This window comes from Castanea sativa, chromosome 11 (genome assembly GCF_040712315.1).
Source record: "Castanea sativa cultivar Marrone di Chiusa Pesio chromosome 11, ASM4071231v1".
NCBI classification, from domain to species: domain Eukaryota; kingdom Viridiplantae; phylum Streptophyta; class Magnoliopsida; order Fagales; family Fagaceae; genus Castanea; species Castanea sativa.
The window spans coordinates 66472451-66495797 of NC_134023.1; the positions used below are offsets into that span (position 1 = coordinate 66472451).

The window sequence follows — 23347 nt, forward strand, 5'->3', positions numbered from 1 at the left end:
TTTTTTTTATCTCAGACAGTAGATAATTTTCGAGGATCAAATGATTGAAGCGTGTATGATCTATGTTTTGTTCACCCAAAATTATCTTTGTCTCTCTCTCTCTCTCTAAACAACACAGAAAGAGAGAGTGTCGGTGGAGTTTAAGAGTCCAAGCTTGTAGTTGTTGTTGTTGTCGTGTCCCTTTCGTCCCCTTGAAGTCATTTCATTCAATATTTTATTTATATAACCATTTAACAGCTATACACTCACTGTTTGAGCCGAACACACAAAGAGAGAGAGAGAGACACACACACACACTGAGACAGCTGGGCATAGCATAGGATAGCTTATTAGCATTGCTTGGTTTACTTGGGTCAAATCGACCTCTTAAGTCCATCAAGCTCAAATCTTTCTCTCTTGGGCTTCATTTTCTCCCAGTTTTCCCATCTGGGTGTCTCTTGGTTTTGAGATCTGGTGGAGGTTTTGGCTGTTTGGGGCAAGGAATTCAATTGGGTTTTCATTGAAAATTCAGTCTGATCGATTTGGTTTGAGGTAAGCTTAGTGTTTTGTTGTTGATAAAATTGAGATTTGACAATTGGGTTTGTTCTAACAATTGCATTTGAATTAAGATTTTATGTGTTGTTCACTACTTGACTGTGTGTAGTTAGTTGATATTACTGATACACACACTGTTTGGTTGCCGAGAAAACCGAGGAAAAGGGTGAGCTGTACTAGGTTTGTTGAGTAAAAACACTTTTTTTCCTCAGGTCACAGACTTGTGAAGGCTCAAAGATTGTAAAAAAATTTTCCTAAATTTTTCTTAGCAACCAAACTGGGAATAAAGATTTGGAAATTTTTGTAATTACATAAGCAATTGATGACTGTAGAGGTTTCTCAAAAAAAAGAAAAAAAGAAAAGATGACTGTAGAGAATGCTTGTTGAATAGGGTAATCTGATCCACAATTGTGCAGATCTGGGCTTTGATTTGAGAAAGAGGCGTGTTTTTGAAGCATTGAGCTCTGAGGTATGCATTAGATCTTGTTGAGACTGAGGAACCTGCTTGATCCATTGTTCACATCTGGGCAAAGAGAAGGTGGTGCCAATGGAGTCAGAAGGAGAAACTGCGGTGAGTGTCGGAGAACTTTAGCTCTAATTTGCAATCTGTGCTCTTTTTTGTTGATGAGATAACTGAGGAAATGAGATGGTCACATGTTGAAAATTAAATTCTGATGTTGTTTTGGTTTTCAAACTATGAAAGCTCTTGCCCACCAACTTAGTAACATAGTTGCACTAGTCTCAGTTGAGTGGAAATTGTAATGATCCATTTAATGAAGAATGTAAAAATTTCTTTAGTTTCTTCATTTCTCTATTCTACATTTGTTCACCAACCAGATGGGGCAAAGGATTCGTTTAGAGACGGAAATTTGACCTCTGCCTGTGTCTTTTTAGTTCCCTTCTGATTTTTGTTAGCTATAGACGTTGGGTGCATTACTTTGGCTTAGATTATTCTGTTGATTGGTTCAAATTGGTGTGATCAGCATCTAATTGTTGATTGGAATGTCTTTTAATGTGTTAACTCAGGCAAAGTCCACAAAGACCCTGGGTGGACAAGTCTGCCAGATCTGTGGCGATAATGTTGGGAAGACTGTAGATGGTGAGCCATTCATTGCCTGCGATGTTTGTGCATTTCCTGTTTGCAGACCTTGCTATGAGTACGAGAGGAAGGATGGGAATCAGTCTTGCCCTCAGTGCAAAACCCGATACAAAAGACACAAAGGTAAGTTAGATATTAAATAACTGAAAAAATTTCCACACACTAGGAAACATGGGAAAGAACATGAGTTTGAAAAAGTTGTGTTATTGTAAAAGATTATGATCCCATCCCCCCCACCCCTGCAAAGTTAACTGCACCCAACTAGTTTAGGTGTGTCAACTGCTAATCTTTGAAATTTTCTGTGAACTTAGTGAAACTGCAAATGCAAATGCAAAAAGATTAACTTAATTGATATTGCTGGTGATACTATCAATATTTGAAAATCAGTGGATATCTTCTGATCACTAAATTCTGACTGTTTAATTGTTGCTGTTTATGTTGTTGATTTTAGGAAGTCCTGCAATTCTCGGTGATAGAGAAGAGGATGCTGATGCTGATGATGTTGGCAGTGACTTCAATTACAATTCGGAAGATCAAAACCAAAAGCAAAAGATTGCAGAGCGCATGTTGAGCTGGCATATGACATATGGACGGGAGGAGGATGTAGGAGCTCCAAGTTATGATAAAGAGGTTTCTCAGAACCACATTCCTTTGCTCACCAATGGAACAGAGGTAATTCAAATTCAATAACCTTAATGATATGCTGTTCTCTTCTCTCTCTCTCTCCCTCATTTATTTTTTTTTTGGGGGGGGATGCATTTGAAGTGTAATTAATCTTCCAGCCATTGGTAGGTTTCTGGAGAATTGTCTGCTGCATCACCTGAGCGTCTTTCTCTGGCATCTCCTGGAGTTGGTGGTGGCGGGAAGCGTATCCATCCTCTCCCTTATTCATCTGATGTTAATCAATCGCGTATGTCTCTATCCTTTGCATGTACTATGTACCCTGTGTTTAGTTGTTGCTATCAGATATTGATTTGAGGTTCTTGATTACACTTTTTATGCAGCTAATATTAGGGTTGTGGATCCGGTAAGGGAATTTGGTTCACCAGGATTAGGAAATGTAGCCTGGAAAGAAAGAGTTGATGGCTGGAAGATGAAGCAGGAAAAGAATGTTGTTCCAATGAGCACCGGCCAAGCCAATTCTGAAAGGGGTGCTGGTGATAACCGTGATATTGATGCCAGCACTGATGTGCTTGTGGATGACTCTTTACTGTAGGTTCTCTCATGATTGAAATACAGACTGTTGGGTGCTCTTTCAGATTTTATTGAGGCTTTATTCTTTGTAATTGTTGGTACTTTGTAGCTAATTCAAAACTTTGCGGTTTGGTTTGTTGATTACATCAGCTTTATTGCTATTGGAAAACTTCTAAAATCTCAAAAGATGATAATTCCATTTTACGGGACAACCTTGGGTATTAGCAATAATTGCAAATAGAGTTCTAAATGTAAACTAATTATAGCTATGTAGTCGGTTTTCCCAAGTCTAATTTCTGTTATGATCACTTGATTCTTAAGTCCAATATAGAAAAGGGCTGTGGTTAATGCTATGTCTGGTTTTGTTTTGCAGGAATGATGAAGCTCGGCAGCCTCTCTCAAGAAAGGTTTCTATTCCATCTTCTAGGATAAACCCTTATAGGATGGTCATTGTTCTGCGGCTCATTATTCTCTCCATTTTTTTGCACTATCGAATAACAAATCCTGTGCCCAATGCCTTTGCTCTGTGGTTAATATCTGTGATTTGTGAGATTTGGTTTGCAATATCCTGGATATTGGATCAGTTCCCCAAGTGGCTGCCTGTAAACCGTGAAACATATCTTGACAGGCTTGCTCTGAGGTGAGAATATCTTTTGCTGTATACATTCGTTTATTGTACTTAGTGATTAAGCCTGCATTAATGTGTCTCAAGTAACTGTGTCATTTCAATTTGATGTTTTCATATTATATATAAGGTTTTAATTCCAAAGGAATATGCATTACAGATATGACCGTGAGGGAGAACCATCACAATTAGCTGCAGTTGACATATTTGTCAGTACTGTCGATCCACTGAAGGAGCCTCCTCTTGTGACAGCTAATACTGTGCTATCTATTCTCTCGGTCGACTACCCAGTTGACAAGGTCTCTTGCTATGTATCTGATGATGGTGCTGCTATGTTGACATTTGAAGCTTTGGCTGAAACATCTGAATTTGCAAGGAAATGGGTTCCTTTCTCCAAGAAATATAGCATTGAGCCTCGGGCTCCAGAATGGTACTTTGCACAGAAGATTGACTACTTGAAAGATAAGGTTCAACCATCATTTGTCAAAGATCGTAGAGCTATGAAGGTAAGGGTTTACTATCCTGTTTTTCTGATGTATCTTGCCAATCCATTTTCTGCACATAGATTCATCCTTCTAATGTTACTTTGTCTCATTATGTAGAGAGAATATGAAGAATTTAAAGTCCGTATTAACGGGGTTGTTGCAAAGGCACAGAAGATTCCTGAAGAGGGATGGATTATGCAAGATGGTACACCATGGCCTGGAAACAACACCAGAGACCATCCAGGAATGATCCAGGTAGCTTCTTCTTCATGTTGTTTTAAAGCTGAACATTGCAAGTTACTTGTTTTTAATATGTAAATTTTGGCCCCAAGGGGAGTGGGGAGGGGAGGTTCAAACGAGTGACCTTTGCTTCATGAGGCGTGGTTCCTAGCTGATTGTACTACCCCTTGTGGTTAAAACTGTCAACCTACTGCTTGTTGGAATTCAGTTATGGTTTGAATGTGTTTCTTATTTGATACAACTTTTCCTTGAAGTTCATAGAACAAACTGCTTAGATTTTGTCCTTGGAGTACCTTTCTCTTCCCCCCACCCATCTTTTTTCCAATTAGGGTCTAAAGTGGAGTCAAGTGTATCTTCTCTCTTGCAGGAGTATCATTTACTTAGTAAGATTTTGTCTATTTCATTATGTGCAGGTTTTCTTGGGCCAAAGTGGAGGGCTTGATGCTGAGGGTAATGAGCTTCCACGTTTAGTTTATGTTTCTCGTGAAAAGCGTCCAGGTTTTCAACATCACAAGAAGGCTGGTGCTATGAATGCACTTGTGAGTAGTTAAAAATATGAATTCCGGAGTTTTTGCATTCTCTTTATGTCTACATTATTTTACCTCTAGTGTTCAATACTCTCTTTCAGGTTCGAGTATCAGCAGTGCTTACCAATGGACCTTTTTTGTTGAATCTTGATTGTGATCACTACATAAACAACAGCAAGGCCTTGAGAGAAGCTATGTGTTTCCTAATGGATCCGAACCTTGGAAAACATGTTTGTTACGTTCAGTTTCCACAGAGGTTTGATGGTATTGATAGGAATGATCGATATGCCAACAGAAATACTGTCTTCTTTGATGTAAGTCTTACATCCTCCAATTTAAGCGATGGATTCTTTGTCCATCTGATGTTATTGAATGGTTTTAATTGAGTGTTCACTTGTGTAATGTGTTTAATGTCCTTGTGATTGGAAAAAAACATTTGATATTTGTTTAAAATTATTTGTTATCTTTTTGCTAAACATCTTTTTGATAATATATTTATCATCTTAATTTTCAGATCAACTTGAGAGGCCTGGATGGCATTCAATGCCCTGTTTATGTGGGTACAGGATGCGTCTTCAATAGAACAGCTTTATATGGTTATGAGCCACCTCTCAAACCCAAGCATAAGAAAGCTGGATTTTTATCTTCGCTCTGTGGTGGGTCAAGAAAGAAGGGTTCAAAGTCTAGTAAAAAGGGTTCAGACAAGAAGAAATCTAGCAAGAATGTAGACCCCACTGTGCCTATTTTCAGTCTAGAGGATATAGAAGAGGGTGTGGAAGGTACATTGTTTGAATATTATTTCTTTACTTTTTTGGGTATTTTTTTTTAAAATAAATTATAAACCAGTCAAAGTCCTTCCATGTCATCTTGAATTTATTGACTATGTAATAAATTCCTCATTCACTTGTTTAAAAGGACAGAATGATTGCTTCTTATTGAGTGGTAAACCTTAATTCATAAACAAGATCTAAAATCAACTTTGTCATTCATGAAACTATATTTGTAGAATATCCACGGCATCTTGTAACCCATTTAATTTTTTTAGATTTTATTTTAACCTTTCTAAGTCTTTTTAAATTCAGGTGCTGGATTTGACGATGAAAAGTCGCTACTCATGTCCCAAATGAGCCTGGAGAAAAGGTTTGGTCAGTCTGCTGTTTTTGTTGCATCTACACTTATGGAGAATGGTGGCGTTCCACAATCTGCAACACCAGAAACTCTTCTTAAAGAGGCTATTCATGTCATCAGCTGTGGTTATGAGGACAAATCAGAATGGGGAACTGAGGTATGATGTCTTGTAATTTATTTCTTTAACTTTGTTATTGGTTTTTTGATTTACCAAGATGTCCTTTAAGCAGAAAATGCCTCTGGTTTTAGAGATTTGTTACACTAAACCTTTTTCTTCCCTCCTTCAATCCTCCCTCTTACCTACCTTAAAATTTCTCAGCATTTCTGCACTGGTATTGGTATCCTCTAGTAACCATCTATTAATTGACAAACAAGACATCGTGGCTGATAGATTGCATTTATGTGTGTGCAGTCTTCCCATTTCTGCACATGGTGGATTGGGTTTTTGATAATTTTTGTAAACTGCCGTTTTATTTCATTTTCTCTAATCATTATTTGTGTCTTGAACTGCAGATTGGATGGATTTATGGCTCTGTTACTGAAGATATTCTGACAGGATTTAAGATGCATGCTCGTGGTTGGCGGTCAATATACTGCATGCCCAAGCGCCCAGCCTTTAAAGGGTCTGCTCCTATTAATCTGTCAGATCGTTTGAACCAAGTGCTTCGATGGGCTTTAGGTTCTGTGGAAATTCTTCTCAGTAGACATTGCCCTATCTGGTACGGTTATAATGGCAGGCTTAAATGGCTTGAGAGGTTCGCATATATCAACACCACCATCTATCCAATCACTGCCCTTCCTCTTCTTATGTATTGTACTTTGCCGGCTGTCTGTCTACTTACAAACAAGTTCATTATTCCACAGGTTTGTTATATAACCAAACTCATTTTCTGCACAATAATGGTGTCCTTGTCATTATTATCTCAACAGGGCTCTTTTTTTTATTTTTTATAATTATCTTTCCCCTAGCATCACCCTATGCAATCCCTGCGTCTTATAAGAGCTTACAGTGTTTTGTTATTTGGAGAGTTGTTTGTGATTTTGCTTCGAAATATGAAATGGTGAACAGATAAAAATTCACCATAATGAACTAACATTTCATAAATACCCTGGCATTGCATCCATTAATTATGAATAGTAGGATTTACAGGAACCACAGTATATAATGGAAAGGAATGCATGCTTATTGCTAGTTTTTGTTTTCATGAGCTAGGCAAAGTCGGTAAAAACACCATTCACACCTCTCTTGTCGTGTAAAAGAGATAAAAGATGGAATTATAAAAACTGTTCTGTATTTTCTTGTGCGTGGGGGAAACTTTCTCCATGAGAGAAGAAAAAAAAAAAAAAAAACTTTTAGTGTGTTCCTGCTTGTATATATTATGAATATTGTCTCAAAATGCCGGTCTTTAGTATCTGCTAAATTTTTTTGCTTTGCCTTATTCCACTTGCAGATCAGTAACATTGCAAGTATATGGTTTATATCGCTCTTTCTTTCCATCTTTGCTACCGGTATCCTAGAGATGAGGTGGAGTGGTGTTGGAATTGACGAGTGGTGGAGAAATGAGCAGTTTTGGGTTATTGGTGGTGTTTCAGCCCATCTCTTTGCCGTTTTCCAAGGTTTGCTTAAAGTACTTGCTGGTATTGACACCAACTTCACGGTCACATCCAAGGCATCAGATGAAGATGGAGACTTTGCTGAATTGTACTTGTTCAAGTGGACAACCCTTCTCATTCCACCAACAACTCTCCTTATCATAAACTTGGTTGGAGTTGTTGCAGGGATTTCCTATGCCATCAACAGCGGTTACCAATCATGGGGTCCTCTCTTTGGGAAGCTCTTCTTTGCCTTTTGGGTGATTGTCCATCTGTATCCCTTCCTTAAAGGTTTGATGGGTCGCCAGAACCGGACACCCACCATTGTTGTCGTCTGGTCAATTCTCCTCGCTTCAATTTTCTCATTGCTATGGGTGCGAGTAGATCCATTTACCACTAGAGTTACTGGTCCAGATGTTACGCAGTGTGGAATCAACTGCTAGAGGGAAAATAACACAACATGAAGACTCAAAATTCTTTTTTTAAGTTATTGTCCTTGCCAAGTTTCAGAGGTAAGGAGATATGTAAGTGTCTCATATTTTGGCTTTAACTTGTATGTCTTTGAGCTTGTTTGTCTATGTGAAGTTTACATTGTGTAGATGATAGGTGGCAAAGAAAATTATTTTGTTGTTACAGCAGTGATTTTTATGTATTATTTTAGTATATTCCAAAAAAATTGGACACTGCTTCTGGAACCAATTAATTATTCATTATATATTCCACAAGTTTATATGCAACCCATTCACCACAGTATCTTTTTGTTTGATACTTGGAGTATATTCAGAGCCTTGATATGTGCAGTGTTATTTATAGGCCAAAACAAAGGGGTTCCCAGCTCCTTTTATATTATGCACAATCTTCCCACACCAAGTAAAAGGTGAATTGACAAACTCTAATGAGAATGCTTTTATGGAAAGGTTATTACTCATTGGCAAGTTCCAAGTTCCAACTTGCCCCTGTAAAACATAATATTATTACATGGTTAAAATAAGTGAGATAACAATGGACAAGAAGTTTGAATAAAATCTATACCCAGATTGCTTGCTTGAAGGCACATACATGTTTGAGCCAATATGTAGCATGCTACATTTACCTTTGGGTATTCCACGCAATTTAGGATTGGGTGAGTTACAATTAGGACTCTTTATAATTGTTAATATAATTAATATTTACCGAATGAACACTCGATGTGGAATTCAGTACATGTTTGTGCATGACTTTCCTTATTCAAGGTCCAATTATTGTTTATTAGTTCCATTTCATGAGTCCAGGTGTTCACAGTACTCAAACCATATGGCCTTCAAATCCAGGGACTATTATTTTAAAAAATTAAAATTTATTTGAGCTAAAAAGGGGTCCAAAGGACCAAGCTTCGTGGACATTTCAAAAGAAAAAACCCCTCCTATATTAGAGCATTCACATCTAGAAATGCTATCCCATCTTATTTTACCATTTCAAAAAATTACTTTATCAATTATATTATATATTTTACACTACACCAAACATCTCAAAACTCTATTATTTTACCATTTTATTAAAATATTATTTTTTAATTGTGTAAACATAAAAAACATTTTTTCATTCGTACTCTCTCATTTTTTTAATTCCTTCCTCTCTCTCTCTCTCTCTCTCTCTCTCTCTCTCTCTATTATCTGGGTTTGATTGTGCTCTGGTTCGTGCGTCTATGAGATCGTAGATCTCTGCTTCAGTTGTGGATCGTGGGTCATGGTTCGTGAATTTGTGATATGGGTTCGTGGGTTTGTGCTCCAATTGTGATATGGGTTTTTGTTAGTTGTGCTCTGGTGGGTTTTTGTTGGTTATGGGGTTAGATTTGTGGGTTTGGCCGTGCTTAGTGGTGTCGCCGTCGGTTTGGGTGTGGGTCGTGGGTGTCATCGTTGGTGTGGCCATGGGCCATGGGTTGTGGTTGTGGTTGTGGTGCTGGTTTTTTTTTTTTTTTTGCTTAAGTTTCTGGGTAGCGATGGTGGTTCAGTGTCTAGCTATAACGATGGTTGGTTGTACTTGTGTTGTGGGTTGTCGTCTGATCTGTGGTACTGGGTCGGTTGTTTTCTGGGTTGCGGTTTGATCTGTGAGTTTAGTGTTGGGTTTATGAGATGAGTAAATCGGCAAGGGGATTTGGAGATGGGTGAGGGTGAATCGGTGGAGAGAGGATGTGTGAATGAGACCTTGGGAATGATGGGTGAGGGTGAATCTGTGGGTTCAGCAATGGCGAGAGAGAGAGAGAGATGAGAGACGTGTGAAGAAAGAGAAAAGCTGATACTAAGGATAAAATATTAATATTTGGTTTCGAATAGTCTACATTTACAATTTCGGATGTTGAGCTCATTTGGGCTTGAATGCCTAATTTCCTTACATTTGGCATGTCACAGGCCCAATGTAAATGCTCTTATATAATTCTATTCAAACATCATTATCATCAACGAGTTGTGGATTTTTTTTTTTTGGGATGAAAATTTAGTTATGAAAAATTTTAAGGCCACATAAAATAGTATGGGCGTGACTTTTGTCTAGTGTCTCCAGTGCACTGGACCAGCTACAATCATGACGCGTGTTCAAAAATGGACACGTGTCATACTCGCAGCGGATCTAGTGTCACAGGACACTGGACAGAAGCCATACCCAAATAGCATAACTCGTGTCATAATTGACCACGTAATAGATTGGTAGAGAAAAAATTGTAGGTTTATGTGAAAGTAATAAACAATCAATCGTAATTTAACACATAAAATAATTGAAGCAAAAATTATATCAGTTTATAGGCAGTAGAATTACTCTTCTTCTTCTTTTTTTTATTTTTATTTTATGGAGAATAAATGGCAGGTGTTGTAGAAAGTGCATGGATAAAATGATAAAAGAATTTTTTTTAATCTCACAGAATCCAAAGTTGAGTAAATGGATTTTAGGATGTCTCTTTGTTAATAAAAGTTTCTCATAAAGAATTAAAGAATCACAACTAACGAGGAGCTATCTAGCTTTGGGATTTGGGAGGCATCCATTTTAAAAAGATATAAATTGACTCTTGATCAAGGATGGCAAAAAAATTGAAAAAGAAAAAAAGGAAAAAGAAAATAAAAAAACTGAAAGCCAAGGTGCTCTATAACTAGAAGACAAATCATCTACAAAAGTTGGGAATTACAAGAGTTTCAGTAATCCAAAGACAAGCTTTTCCTCAACAGTGGAGCTACTCATTCTCACGCATCAAACCTATAATTTACTACTGAGTCTTTTAGCTGGATATTGTAAAAAAGTAAATTTATTTGTGATATGAGAATTGTTGGAAGTTATTTAGAAAAATGAAGAAAGAAGCAAATTTTTGCAACACCGTTGCCGAAAATTCTAACAAAAAGTATGAGAGAGGAGAGAGAAATGATGTGATAGCTGGAGTGAGAAAAAATTTGAATTTCGGTAATGAGATTATCAAAATTGCCCAAATTTGGCCCCGCAGATGAAGTGCTTGAAGGAGAGAAGTGCTCGAAAGGAAAAAAGCAATTGTGGCAACCAAGTTGCTGAAATTGTAGGGGAGGAGAGAGAAAAAAAAAAGGAATTGTGGCAATGAAGTTGCTGAAAATGGAGGAAAAAAAATTGTGGCAATGAAGTTGCCGAAAATTGGAGGAGTCAGTTAGGTCTGCCTGCAACGTAAAAGCAAAACATAGATTCTTATTCTCCAAAAAGCAAAAAGAAGTACATATAATATATTCTTATTCATTCCCAGTAAAACCTACTCATATCACACCACATAGAATTTGTCATGTATAGATTCTATTTTTGTCTTTTTATTTCTCCTCATCATTATAAAAGGCAGCATTAGTTTTTGCATCTCCTCACATAAAGTGTTAACATTTCTTGTATTGTTTCACTTTTTTTTTTTTTTTGGAGGTTTGTTTCACTTACTTCTGATTGTTCATTGCTTTATACTTTTTTGCTTTGCTCTAGTGTGCACAACTTAAGATTGTATGTTTTGGGTTAATGTGAGTTTTTTTCTTTGCTTTATTAACTTACAGCTCTAGAAATTAACAGATTCATTATTATTGTATAAATATATGCTTTGTAAATATTAGAAGCTAATACATTGTAGAATATTATGTATTGTTGTATTAGAGTAAATTGTTTGTATGAGTATGATTATGATTATTGTTATTGTTGTTGTTGTTATTCAAATTTTAGATTAATGAATTCTTTATGGTTAGGACTACAAGCATTTTAAGTTATATTTGAAATTGACCATAATAAATTGTAATAGTCACCATATATGAATTTGATTATTTTGTAGTTGATAACCTATAATCAGCCTATGACTTAGGTGCTTATCAAAAAAAGAAAAAAAAAACTATGACATAGGCTAGAAATACTTTATTTTCAAATATCTTTTAATTGATGTCCATAACTTCAGCATAGATTGTTGCCTTTAACTTAGGATAAAAACGGTCTATTTTGAAATTCAAATATTTATCACTCATTGCAGAATATTGCCTTGTATGGCAAATCTCAAGTATCTTGTTGATATCATTATAATTACAATATCTTGAACTCTTTTAAGGGTCAAACTGATTCATATAAACTTTTTAGTGTTGTTGTTATTTTGTGTTTATTTATTATTATTTGATTGTGTGTGTGTATGTGTGTGTTTTGTTGCAAGTATCACTTTATAATTCTCACTCTTTTAGTTGATATCACAATTGTGGTCAGTATCTCAACTCTCTAATTAAATATATATATGTGTGTGTGTGTGTGTGTGTGTGTGTTTTGTTAATTTTGAACTTATTTAATATTATTTATTGTTATTATTATTATATGACCACAAAATTGTAATAAATAGGTCTGCTCAAGATTTGACGGCACCGATGAAACTGGCTATTGCCAAACCAATCTGACTAATTCAAAGCTCCACCGTAGATGCTTAGAGAGGTGGTCAGCAAAGATCTGAGTATACCGAAGGCAGCCAGTGCAGCGATTGACGACCATTTTTCACTCTGATGAGAAACTGCATCGCACTGGTGTGTGTGTGTGTATATATATATATATTTATATGCTGTATAATTTATATATGTAGTTACTATAGGTTTCACACTTTCAGTAGAGAGAAGATGAGAGTTTGAGAGAGGTAAGGAAGGAAAGATGAGGAAGAAGGAGAAATGGCGCAAGAGAGAATGAGATAAGACGTAGGGTTTTTAAATTTTAACTCTAAAATACCAAAACGATGCCGTTTGAGCCTGATATTAATTTTAATATCAGTTCCAAAACAATGTCATTTTGGTATTAGGTTAAAAAAAAAAAAAACTTGTAATGTTGTATAAACCCTAAATATTTTATAGCCCCAGCCCCAATCAGTTTCCTACCTCTCTTTCTCTCTCTCTCTTCTTGTTAGTCTTTCTTATTCAAGCATCTCCTCCTCTCCTCTATCTCCCCTCCCTCTTTAGCCTCTGCCACTTGCTGTTGGGAGTGTTAAATGTTGTGTTTGGATTCTGAGAAAATTGAGGAATTCACCGAACTAACTGCACCGAACCGGTATCTTGAACTACACCTTATGTAGACCGGATTTACTACTCCACTGGTGAGGTGCGGTCAAGCACTTGGGAAAACCGCACCTTATAGGTGTAGTGCTAAAAACACTTTTATAACTGGCCGCACCGCATCGTGTATAGGCCTAGTAATAAATTGTATTATTGTGATCTTTTTATAATCATTTTTACTTTGTTATTATCAATTATTACATTTATTACTTGGACAAAATATATTGCATAATATGTTTTTTGGTTTATAATAAAGATATGTATGTGTATTATTATTATTTTTATTTAGTACAATAAATAATACATTTGTGTTTCTTTTGATTTTATTAAAGTTTAGTTGGTAGAAAAATGTATTTTAAGTTTCTTGAATCTTTACTTTTTAGGGTGGTTATAGGTTGGAAAATAAAAATTAATTATATGCTTTTTAAATGTTATACTCTAATATATTGTAAATATTATATATGGTTATATTATAGTCAATACTAATTATTGTGTGTATGATTATTTTTGCTAAAACTATTATTATTATTAAAAATTTTGCTTCATAAATCCTTTATTTGAGTTTCTTTCAATTTCATTATGAACCACAAGCATTGTAAGTTATATTTAATATTTAGCATAAAAAATTGTAGTAGTTGTGGGGAGTAAAAAGACCCTGATGGGTATATGGGCCTTTGGGCCATGCTAAGGAAGGCCGACCTGCTCCTGGGTTTAGAACTTGTTAGTTTTGTGGGTCGGCCCATACGCCGAGGATCCGAGAGTACAGCCGAGGATGATTTTTCCCCTCGGACGGACATCGGAGATTCCGGGACTTCATTGTAAAGGTTAGGGAATGACACGGTGAAGACCAATGGTAAAAGGGGGTGAACCCTTGAATGTTCTAGAAGCATCGATGCTAGAGAAATACCAAGGATAAAGGCTGCCACATCCGCATTAAAGACCCTGCACCTACCACCCTGGCCGCATTAATGGGGACGTGACACCTGAACAGTGGAAGGGAAACTTCTGGTTACTATTCAAAGGCACTGAGAAAAGAAATATCTAGACTAAGGGGGAGTTGGGGCAACACGTGTACAAAGTATCAAAAATAAGAGTATTTAAGGAGCAACCTAGAACTGAAAATGGGGACGGACTACTTTGTAATCTAAAAGGAAAAGAAAAAAGAGGAAGAGATAATATAAGAACAACTCTTGGTTTACGTCCGAGGAGGTTGATTTACAATATTCCCCGTTGTTTTTGAGTGTTTGCAATCTTTGGCTTGTCATTTAATCTTCACACACTTCTAACCTGGGTTTCAAGCCCACACTCTACAAATTCATATTGTTTAAGGCTCATTGGGCCTGAGCCCGTAACTGTTCTTGGGGCCAGGTGTAATTGTGCACTTACAGTAGTCACTATAATTAATTTTTATTATTGTTATTTTGTTTTTATTTAAGATTATATTTCTTTAGAAGATATTTATGATTATCTGATTGTGTTTTTTTTTTCTTCCTTTCTTTTTTTGCAAGTATCACTCTTTAATTCCTACATTCCTTCACTTTGTATCGCGATTGTAGTAAGCTTCTCGGCTCCCTAGTTTAATTGGAAATTATTTTCTTAGTTTGTAATTTTTTTATATAGATGGTTTGTAAAAAATATACCTTCAGATATTTTAATTTTTTAATTTCAGTGTTTATATATTAAAAATATTGTGAAAATTTATCTTCACTTACACTTTACTTTATATATTGTGTGTATGAATTTAAGAATATGGTAATTAGGGTTGATTCCATTCCAATTATGAGTATGAGTATGATTAATTTCTTATATTCTATTTAATTTAGGGTTAACCAAGATCTTAATAGTACTTTATTGTCAATTCATTAATATCATAGAGGCTATCTCAGTCCCCCAAAAAAAAAAAAAGGTAAATTTAGTTTGATTTATAGACAATTTCCTACTAATATAAGTAATGGATGTTGCATGATTTAACTCATTGTAGCATTTAATGTAGGATATATTCGAAATGGAGCCTAGGCCATTAAATATTCAATATTTAAATAGCTAGAGCTGAGTGAATTCTATTAAAGAGGATTGGTACACTGATAATTTATGATTGTCCATCATAGTAGTTAAAATTATTTTTGTTTGTTTGTTTGTTTTTTTTATTATATTTTTTATATTTTTTTATTTTAAGTAACTTACATAGCATTAACATTTAGAAGGATCTGTTATGGGTTTAGTTAATTATTTTATGTAGCTCTTCATTTTGCTTCTTCTAAAACAAGACAGATTATGGTATTCTTATGCATTCATATGATAATAGATAAATATTTCTAGTATCATACAATTTTCGTATTATTATTATACCTAAAACTTAGATATTTGATTTATGGGCATATACTAGCTTTTTTTTTTTGGGTTTTCTTATAGCATACATGTTTATTATAGGCTAACAAAGTAAGTATTTCTTTAAGGAAAATTTATTTCAATTTTGAAATATATTTTTGCTATATTAAATTTTAGGCAAGAATTCATGGACAAAAAATTTAAAACATATCATACAAATTAGTTCATGTTGCAAAACACATAATACAAAAACAAGATTTTCATGCTTAGCGATGCCCCTAAAACATATCAACATGAATATTAAAAAAAGAAAAGTAACTACTTAAGAGATGTAACTTACCTTGTAAGAGATAACGAATGGATAAATATTTGCAAGTGTTGTTCTTTATAGTTGTTTGTAGAATATATGGCACACATGAATTGAAAATAGTTGATAGAAGGTTGATAGAATATTTTGGGGAAAAAGAGTGGAGAATAAGAACCATGGAAACTTCAGTAGCATTAGTGTTGTTTAAATAGGATGCAAGTTCTATATAAGTTAAATTCTTAGATTTTAAACTGTATAACTAGATACGCCAATTGACCAAATGCAACACAACACAGACCAAGATGGGACACTTTGATACAAACACATTACTTAACTATAAACATATATTCACTTTTACTTTTGTTTTGTTAGTGTGTCAGCAAATAATCTCTGCAAAGAATCAAACACAAGAATTTTGTTTCTTTGTTTCATAGGGCAAATCATGCAAAAAAAACTCTGTTTTTTTTTAAAAAAAAATTTACAGTGTGCACATCAATCATCTTTTTCTTCCATAATTTTCTCTCTTTGAGGGGCATGTATGGATAGGTTTTGCAACATATTCACATATTAGCACTAGCACAGAATAAGAATCTATGTATTTTTTTTTTTGTTGAGAATTGTTGAGGTACAAATTTTCAATCCTCAATCTCATTAGCCCACTCACTAAAATACCCATACAAGCCCATAAATTACTTTGAGCCCCACAAATATTTCCAACATACTACCCAAATACTTTCCACATATTACCCAAATATTTCCCCATGTTATTACTCAACTTGGGCCTTCAAGAATATTACCCAATATCTCCTACATATTATTACCCAACTTGGGCTCCCACAAATACTTCCCATACAAGTCCCATAAATTATTTTAGGCCCACACAAATATTTATCATACCATTACCAAAATTGGGCCACAAAATTATGTCATTTCTATAAAAGCCCAAACTCATTTACCTTCTGGGCAAAACCCAAAAAGCCCAACAAGAATCTCTTACAAAGCCCGTTGCTACATGACATCTCTAAAGCACATTGTTACGTGACACCCCAAAATCTGTTGCTACACGGTACCTCTAAAGCCGGTTGCTACATAGCATCCCTAAAGTCCGTTGCTACATAGCAATATTTTTACAAAATCACAAACTATTTACAAAAGACCAAATATTATTTTGGCAACTTTTTCAAAAAAACCCAATATTATTTTGGTAACTTTTACAAAAAAGCCCAATATTATTTTGGCAACTTCTACAAAGAGTCCAATATTATTTGGCAACTATTTACAAAAGGCTTAATAGTACTTTGGCAGCATTTTATTGAAACCCCAAAACTATTGGGCAAACAATTATTCTACCAAAGCCCAAATATTATTTGGTAAAAGAATTATATTATGCTCAAAGCCAAAAACTATCCTTTTGCAAAACATATTTTGATATACTAAATTCCCTAACTCATGGGAAACATAAAATTACCTATGACATATTACCCATATTTCAAAACAATTTCTTCTACAAAATTCATGGGAACTATGCTTATTTTTTCCATAAGAAACTCTAACTACAAAAGCTCATGTATGTTACCCATGGCAAAACTATTTATTTTGTAGGGATGAACAAGCCCAAAGAAGCTCAACTAAGGCCCAGCCGAGACAACCCAGCTCATGTACAAATCTCAGCAACTAAAGCTCACTTGAGTAACTAAAGTGGTTAGACTAGCCACTAGTCAAGTTTCAGCACAACTAAGCTGACACATTGGGCTCAGTACCATCATTTTTAGCTTGTCAAATCAAATCAGAAAGAAACACATGTCTAGCTGAGCTTACACCTTTCCTCGACAAGTTGATTTTCATGATTACTGATGTGACATAAAGCTATGCTAATAAGACTTAAAATTGTGAAGTTGCAACCAGCCATTCTTTCTCTCTTCTTCAACACAATCGGTCAAAGACCAAGGAGCAGCCATGAACAGACCATGCAAGCTTCTGGAATTACTTATCAACAACTCATTACCATGCCAAAAAAAGTACATTTTCTGGTTCATGAACCAAGCACATGAACCCTAATGGGGAAATTCAGGGAACTGTGGTTTGGAGGGCACTAAGGAGATCTCTAGCAGAGGGCTCCAAGATTGACACCTGGCTTGGGGTGACACAATCTGCCCTAGGAAGTGTGGTGGGCCTTTTTTTTTGGGTTGGATTGCTCTTGTTGTACCATGGCCCATGATTCTGGGGTAAGAGAGTCGGGACTAGCTTAATTGAAACACACCTTAGGCCAGCTTGTGCGCAAGTTGGGCCTTTCCTGTGCTGACGCATCCTGGCAGGAACCTTGAATGTATCACGTGCTCATAGTAGGAAAGAGTATTGCAAAAACAAGATGCAGCAGGATAAGTAAAACATTTTTAACTAAAACATTTTCTGCTAATAATTATAATACATGAAAAACTCCACGAAGGAAGATGTCATAGTATGATTACGAGTGACAAGGTCACAGCGAAGAAACACTAATAGTAAAATAGAAAGTTAGTCATTGATAAACCAAAATGAGAGAAAAGAAAATCCATCTGCTAAATGAATGGGCTTAGTAGATACAAGTCCAAAAAGGGAACCAATCTCTAATGTGTGTAACCTCAGAGATAACTCTTGCCGTAGAAATTACACACTTTGGAAAAAGGACCTAGATGGCTTAATCTTGAATTCCTGGTTCGTTAGAGAGTGGGCTATTGAGAGGGAGAGAAGTGGGTAGCCTATTGATGCATGCTTTTGCTCCTATCACTCATGTTTTTCCATTTCTTTTTGATTTTATGTATTCTTTCTTTCTTTCTCTCTTTGTTTGCTTTGTTTTCTATTCTTTCTTTCTATCTTTCTGTTTTTCTGTTTGTCGTTCTCTCCTTTTTCATTATGCACGTCTATGGCCTTTTATATTACTTGTCGTGACAGGATTTGTCATTTTTACCCTTTAACCACTTTTGGCCTGTTGTGGGTATCCTTCCAGGACTACCCACTGGTTTGTCAACTGTCCAGCCACTACTACTACATTGTATTGGCTGTGCCATGCCTCATCCCTAAACAAGAGTGGTTTTTTTTTTGTCTTTTACCTCCCTTGACACTCCTATTCGGATTAGGGTTAAACTTCTCCCTTACCAAGCTGTATAGCATGCATCTGGTGATTTTAGCTCATGTTTACCTTTTTTGGGTGAAATGTCATCCCAGCAGGACATTTTCCCCAAAGAGCTTAAGTGGGAACCCCAAAATAGGCTCCCCCTTCTCCCCACTGCCTAACCACACCTTCTTATACCTTTGGCCCATGGCTCACCTCTCCTGTATTGGCTGGGTACAGGTAGATGGCACCTAAGTCGTGTGTGTGCTCCACTTCCGTTTGAGCCCATTGCTTTTTTGGCTCTCACGCCTTTGTCATTGCCTCCAGGTTTGTTTGATTCTGCTGCATGCTCTGGTATTCGTTTAACTCTTGCGGCATGAATGATACATGGGCCTTTGGGCTTTTTTCTTTGCATCCCATCCCTTCTTCGAATTGGGCATTGCTTGGGTATGGGCTTTCCCCCTTGTACTTGGCCCATGTCTGTTTACCTTGCATCTGTGGGCTGGCTGGTGCTCCTGCCATGCCATTGCATTGCTCCTGCTATAATATCACTTATCCTTTTGGCTTGTTGTTACTTTTGGGCTTATAGGCTGAAGCACCTGCCAGGTCAATTTCATATATTATTCCTTCTTTTGGTATTTACTGCCTAGCATTCTTGCTAGGCCAACCCATTTCGTACGTTGGGCTTCCTTGGCCCATTTTATTCTTTGGGCTTCCTTAGCCCATTTCATTCGTCCCTACCTCTTGCACTCCCATGCGATTTTTGGTAAATCCTTTGGGCTTCCCTGGCCCAATTAGCACATCCTTACCTTTCGGGCTTATTGGCTTTTGAGCGAACCCCATGAAATTACTAATTCCTTTCTTTGGGTTTTCCTGACCCATTTTTTACTTTCTTTCCATATTTTACAATTCCCATGGGCTTACTACATCATTCCTTGAGCTTTCTTGACCCATTTGCTTTCTCATTGGCCAATTTTGTGGGCCTGTTGACCATTATTCCCGTCATTCTAGCACAATGGTCTTTATTTTACTATTCTCTTTCTCCATCTTTTTCATATTGTTGGGCTTCTTCTGCCATTGGGTCTTTTTGTCAAAAGTGGGCATCAACATTCAGCCCCTTGAGCATATGAATTGCTCCTACAGTTCATATGCAAATATATATATATAAACCTCTTTTCTCTCTCTTTTTTTTTTCCACGGGTTTTTGAACAGTGGGCTTTGCCTTATTTTCTTTCTTGCCATGAACAGGGTTGTCTCTTCGAATTCCCCAGTTTCGCAGTTGTTTTGAAACACAAATTCTGCTTCATTAATACGATGCTTCTTTTAGCGGCTGACTAGTTGCCTTCTTTCACGTCACTTTTATTGCCCTTAATCCATAAACTCTTCCCTTTCCCATGATTCGCTCAGAATGCTTTCTTTATTCCTTTCTCTTCACTGTGTCACCTTCCTCTAAACCTCACCACCCATCTTCCCCATTCAAATAATCCGTTATGTCGCCTGCGAAAGATGAAGGCTCTTCTCACCATGAGGGGAAAGGAGTCACCACCAATGATCCTCTCACCAAAATTATGGGCGAAGAGACTCCCCTTTTCAAATCAAACCGCTCCGAGGAGGAGGAAGGGGGTCGCGACCCAAATAGTGAGTGCCATCCCCTCATCGATCCATGGTACGATGCTCACATTCACTTCCCCATGGTGCTCGGTGACTATTCGCCTCTACCGCCGAGGCGTGTGTGGCTTTCTATTTGCTGCTATGATATGGCAGTTTCTTGGGCCCCTTTGATTTCCACCATTTTTGATCTTGATATATGGCAAGGGATATTGCTTCTCGTGCCCATCCTTTTTGAATTTAGGTCGGGTACTTCCTTGGGTTGGAAGGAGTGGGTGGACAAGGAGTTTTTTGACGCAGGTTTCATGGAGCTGTTATAGTAGGCTGGTGTGTTGAAGGCCATTGTTTCATCTTGGTGCTTGTCCAACTACCATGACTTGTTCAATCTTTGTCATTTAGTTCGCCAATGGTGTAGCACCACCCATACCTTCTTCCTTTCTTGCGGCGAGATCACCGTGACCTTGGAGGATATGGCAAACCAACTGTTGTTGCCTATCCTTAGTGATATGGACTCGAGCAATATTGAGCTTTTTGTCGAGAAGGAGGCCATGGAGGCTGAGTTGAGGAAAGGGATGAGTGGGAATGCGAAGTTGTCCAATTGAGTTGGAGCTTTTTCCAAGGCTTTCGATGCTATCCGCCGTGCAGCCTTCATTGCATTTTGGCTTTGTAAGTTTATTTTGGCCCTCACCCACATTATGCTGTAAAACGTCTTTACTCTCGTTTAGCCATAAAGATTTCAGTCGGGGTGAGTCTGCCGTTGGCCTCTATGTTTCTGGGTTATTTGTATATGCAGTTGGACATTCTACAGGGTGATGAGAGGCAAATAGGTTCCTGCCACATAGTTACTACTTCTACTCACAATACCATATTGCAACAGCTGTTGTGGGAATTTTGTGCCAAGCATTTGGATAAGTGCAAGTCCGTCTGTTTTGCCAAAGAGAAGTACCGGCCTTGTCTGAAGGTTATTACTGATTTCTGTGGTCTTTTTGTTTTTGATTTTCCGTTGGCTTACCGCTGGGTTGGGTTGAAGCCATTTGGGCATCCTGCCGTTGAGTTCTTTGACAAGGGAGTTGGCTTTTGTTGGCGGACTTACAGAAATTTAGGTAATGGTTTCACCTATATTGATCTTGTCACGTCCCAAACCTGTTCTTCAGAATTTAGAGCATGACTAGCATGTTAATATCAAGTTTACCTCAATACTAACATGAACTAACCTAAGCTGAAGGTGCTTATCAAAAATCGTATTTTGTATTCATTTTCATTTCCTTGCATAAAAGTCATAATATACAAAATTCGTAAAACTTTGAAACTTCATTTCATTTCGAACTCTGCAAGATTACAACTTGGCTGAAACTTAAGGTATTCATGTAAATATTGCATAGCTAAATGTTTAGCAAAACTATTGTTTACAACCCTAACCCCAAGACATAAAATTGGGGTTTGGAACATATTAAGATTCTGAATTATGTCATTGCTCAAAAGGATCAAGTATATCTTGATTACTCCTATTATCCTATACAAAAAAGAGCTAAACTACTATATAGCAAAAACTATACATTCTAACAAACAAGAATCACAAATTTCTTGCCACCTCTAATACTCTCGCTGTTTCTAGGACGAAACCTATGCACTGAAATATAATAGGGTGAGCTGTGAAGCCCAGTAAGGTTTTAAGCTCCATGAGCATTTAATAAGAATGCATGTAAATTAAGTATTTTATGGATATGCCAACTTTGAGAAATTATCCTTCATACTATTCATATTTTTCTTAAAATAACTTATGAACTTTCAGATGAAAATACTTTATTTTCCTTTCATATAATAATAAAATGATATAATAAGGAACTTAAACATAATTCAGTCACCTTATCTTTAAATAGACTATAAAATACTTTATCATAAACTTCCCATCAGACTTATAACATATTCAGCATACCTTTCTTATCATCATACTTTTCTTATAATTTCCTAATAGCTTAATAGCTCATTTATAATACATATTAGTCAGTCCAATTGTAAGTCTACCACAACTTTGGGAGGCTTCTAGCACAATTTGCTAGGCATCTAGCATTCCCCATAATGCTAGGTAATCCTAGGATTAAATCGGAAAGTATCACCCCTTTTGGTGTGATCATATCATCAACTATAGGTGTCGGTTGGCATCTTCCACAAGTTGGTCATTCCCAACGAGGGCAGGTACAGTAGAGTCCTCACCACTTATAATGGCCAATCAGAATCTCCATGGAAATACCAATACTATAACCTCTACTGGCCAAGTTCATATCATAAAAATGGAATAACCGAAAACTATATTTTTCTAATAACTATGTTTTTACATGAATATTTCATAACAGAAGCATATCCACTTCATTTTTAAGTATTATGTTCGTGATATAAGTAATAGCATCAATATGCTAAAATTATCATATATATAAGATTCAATAAGTCATGAACATATATTTTTACTTAAATCACGCTTATATATAGTATCTCTAATTAAAAGGTTTTGATGCATAATAATTTTCTAAACAGCCTTTATACTTATCAAATGCACATGTCACATATCCTTTACCTGAAAACAAAAGATACGAGAGATTTGTATAAGAGGAGTTCAAGTGTCCATGTTCTCGTTCTCGTCACCTAGATGAAAGACCAAAGCCTATTACTTACAAACTCATCACCTAGATGAAAGACCAAAACTTATTACTTACAAACTCTTCCTGAGTATTTAAACTTATACATGAATCACAACTAAACTCTCAAACTCAAGAAAATCTTAATTCCCATCACACAAAGGTTCCCCAAAGCACATGATACATTCATCAAACACATTATGTAACAAAACATAGAGAAACCAAGGAATAAAATTTATCTATGATCCAAACATACCAAAAGATGAGCGTAATAATTTATAGCTCAAAACATTCACCCTAACTTTAGAATTAAATCCTCAAAGTCAGGTATATCATATGTTGTTCACTGCTCATTTCAGCAACATATGCCTCATTTGTAAAATACAAATGGGCTGTCCATACACATCCAAACGTCATGAAATTTTAC

General features: G+C 36.3%; 1 protein-coding gene across 1 annotated transcript; it reads left to right on the forward strand.

Annotated features, from left to right (window-relative positions):
* The first annotated feature begins 247 nt into the window (after positions 1-247).
* LOC142615685 (cellulose synthase A catalytic subunit 3 [UDP-forming]-like) lies at positions 248-8162 on the forward strand. The gene is made up of 15 exons (XM_075788445.1): positions 248-531; positions 951-1105; positions 1561-1756; positions 2085-2305; positions 2426-2543; positions 2638-2845; positions 3201-3467; positions 3613-3958; positions 4055-4192; positions 4591-4716; positions 4806-5018; positions 5219-5483; positions 5787-5989; positions 6346-6696; positions 7284-8162. The coding sequence occupies exons 2-15, from the start codon at positions 1082-1084 to the stop codon at positions 7866-7868; spliced, it is 3261 nt and encodes a 1086-aa protein (XP_075644560.1). The 5' UTR covers positions 248-531; positions 951-1081; the 3' UTR covers positions 7869-8162.
* The last annotated feature ends 15185 nt before the right edge of the window (positions 8163-23347 follow it).

What these genes read in the sequence shown, in the direction of transcription:
- LOC142615685 (XM_075788445.1), top strand. Translation starts at nt 1,082, where the DNA reads ATGGAGTCAGAAGGAGAAACTGCG. An exon ending in CTGGTGCTATGAATGCACTT is followed by an intron (nt 4,717 to 4,805) that starts GTGAGTAGTTAA and finishes ACTCTCTTTCAG; the next exon opens with GTTCGAGTATCAGCAGTGCT. An exon ending in AATCAGAATGGGGAACTGAG is followed by an intron (nt 5,990 to 6,345) that starts GTATGATGTCTT and finishes CTTGAACTGCAG; the next exon opens with ATTGGATGGATTTATGGCTC.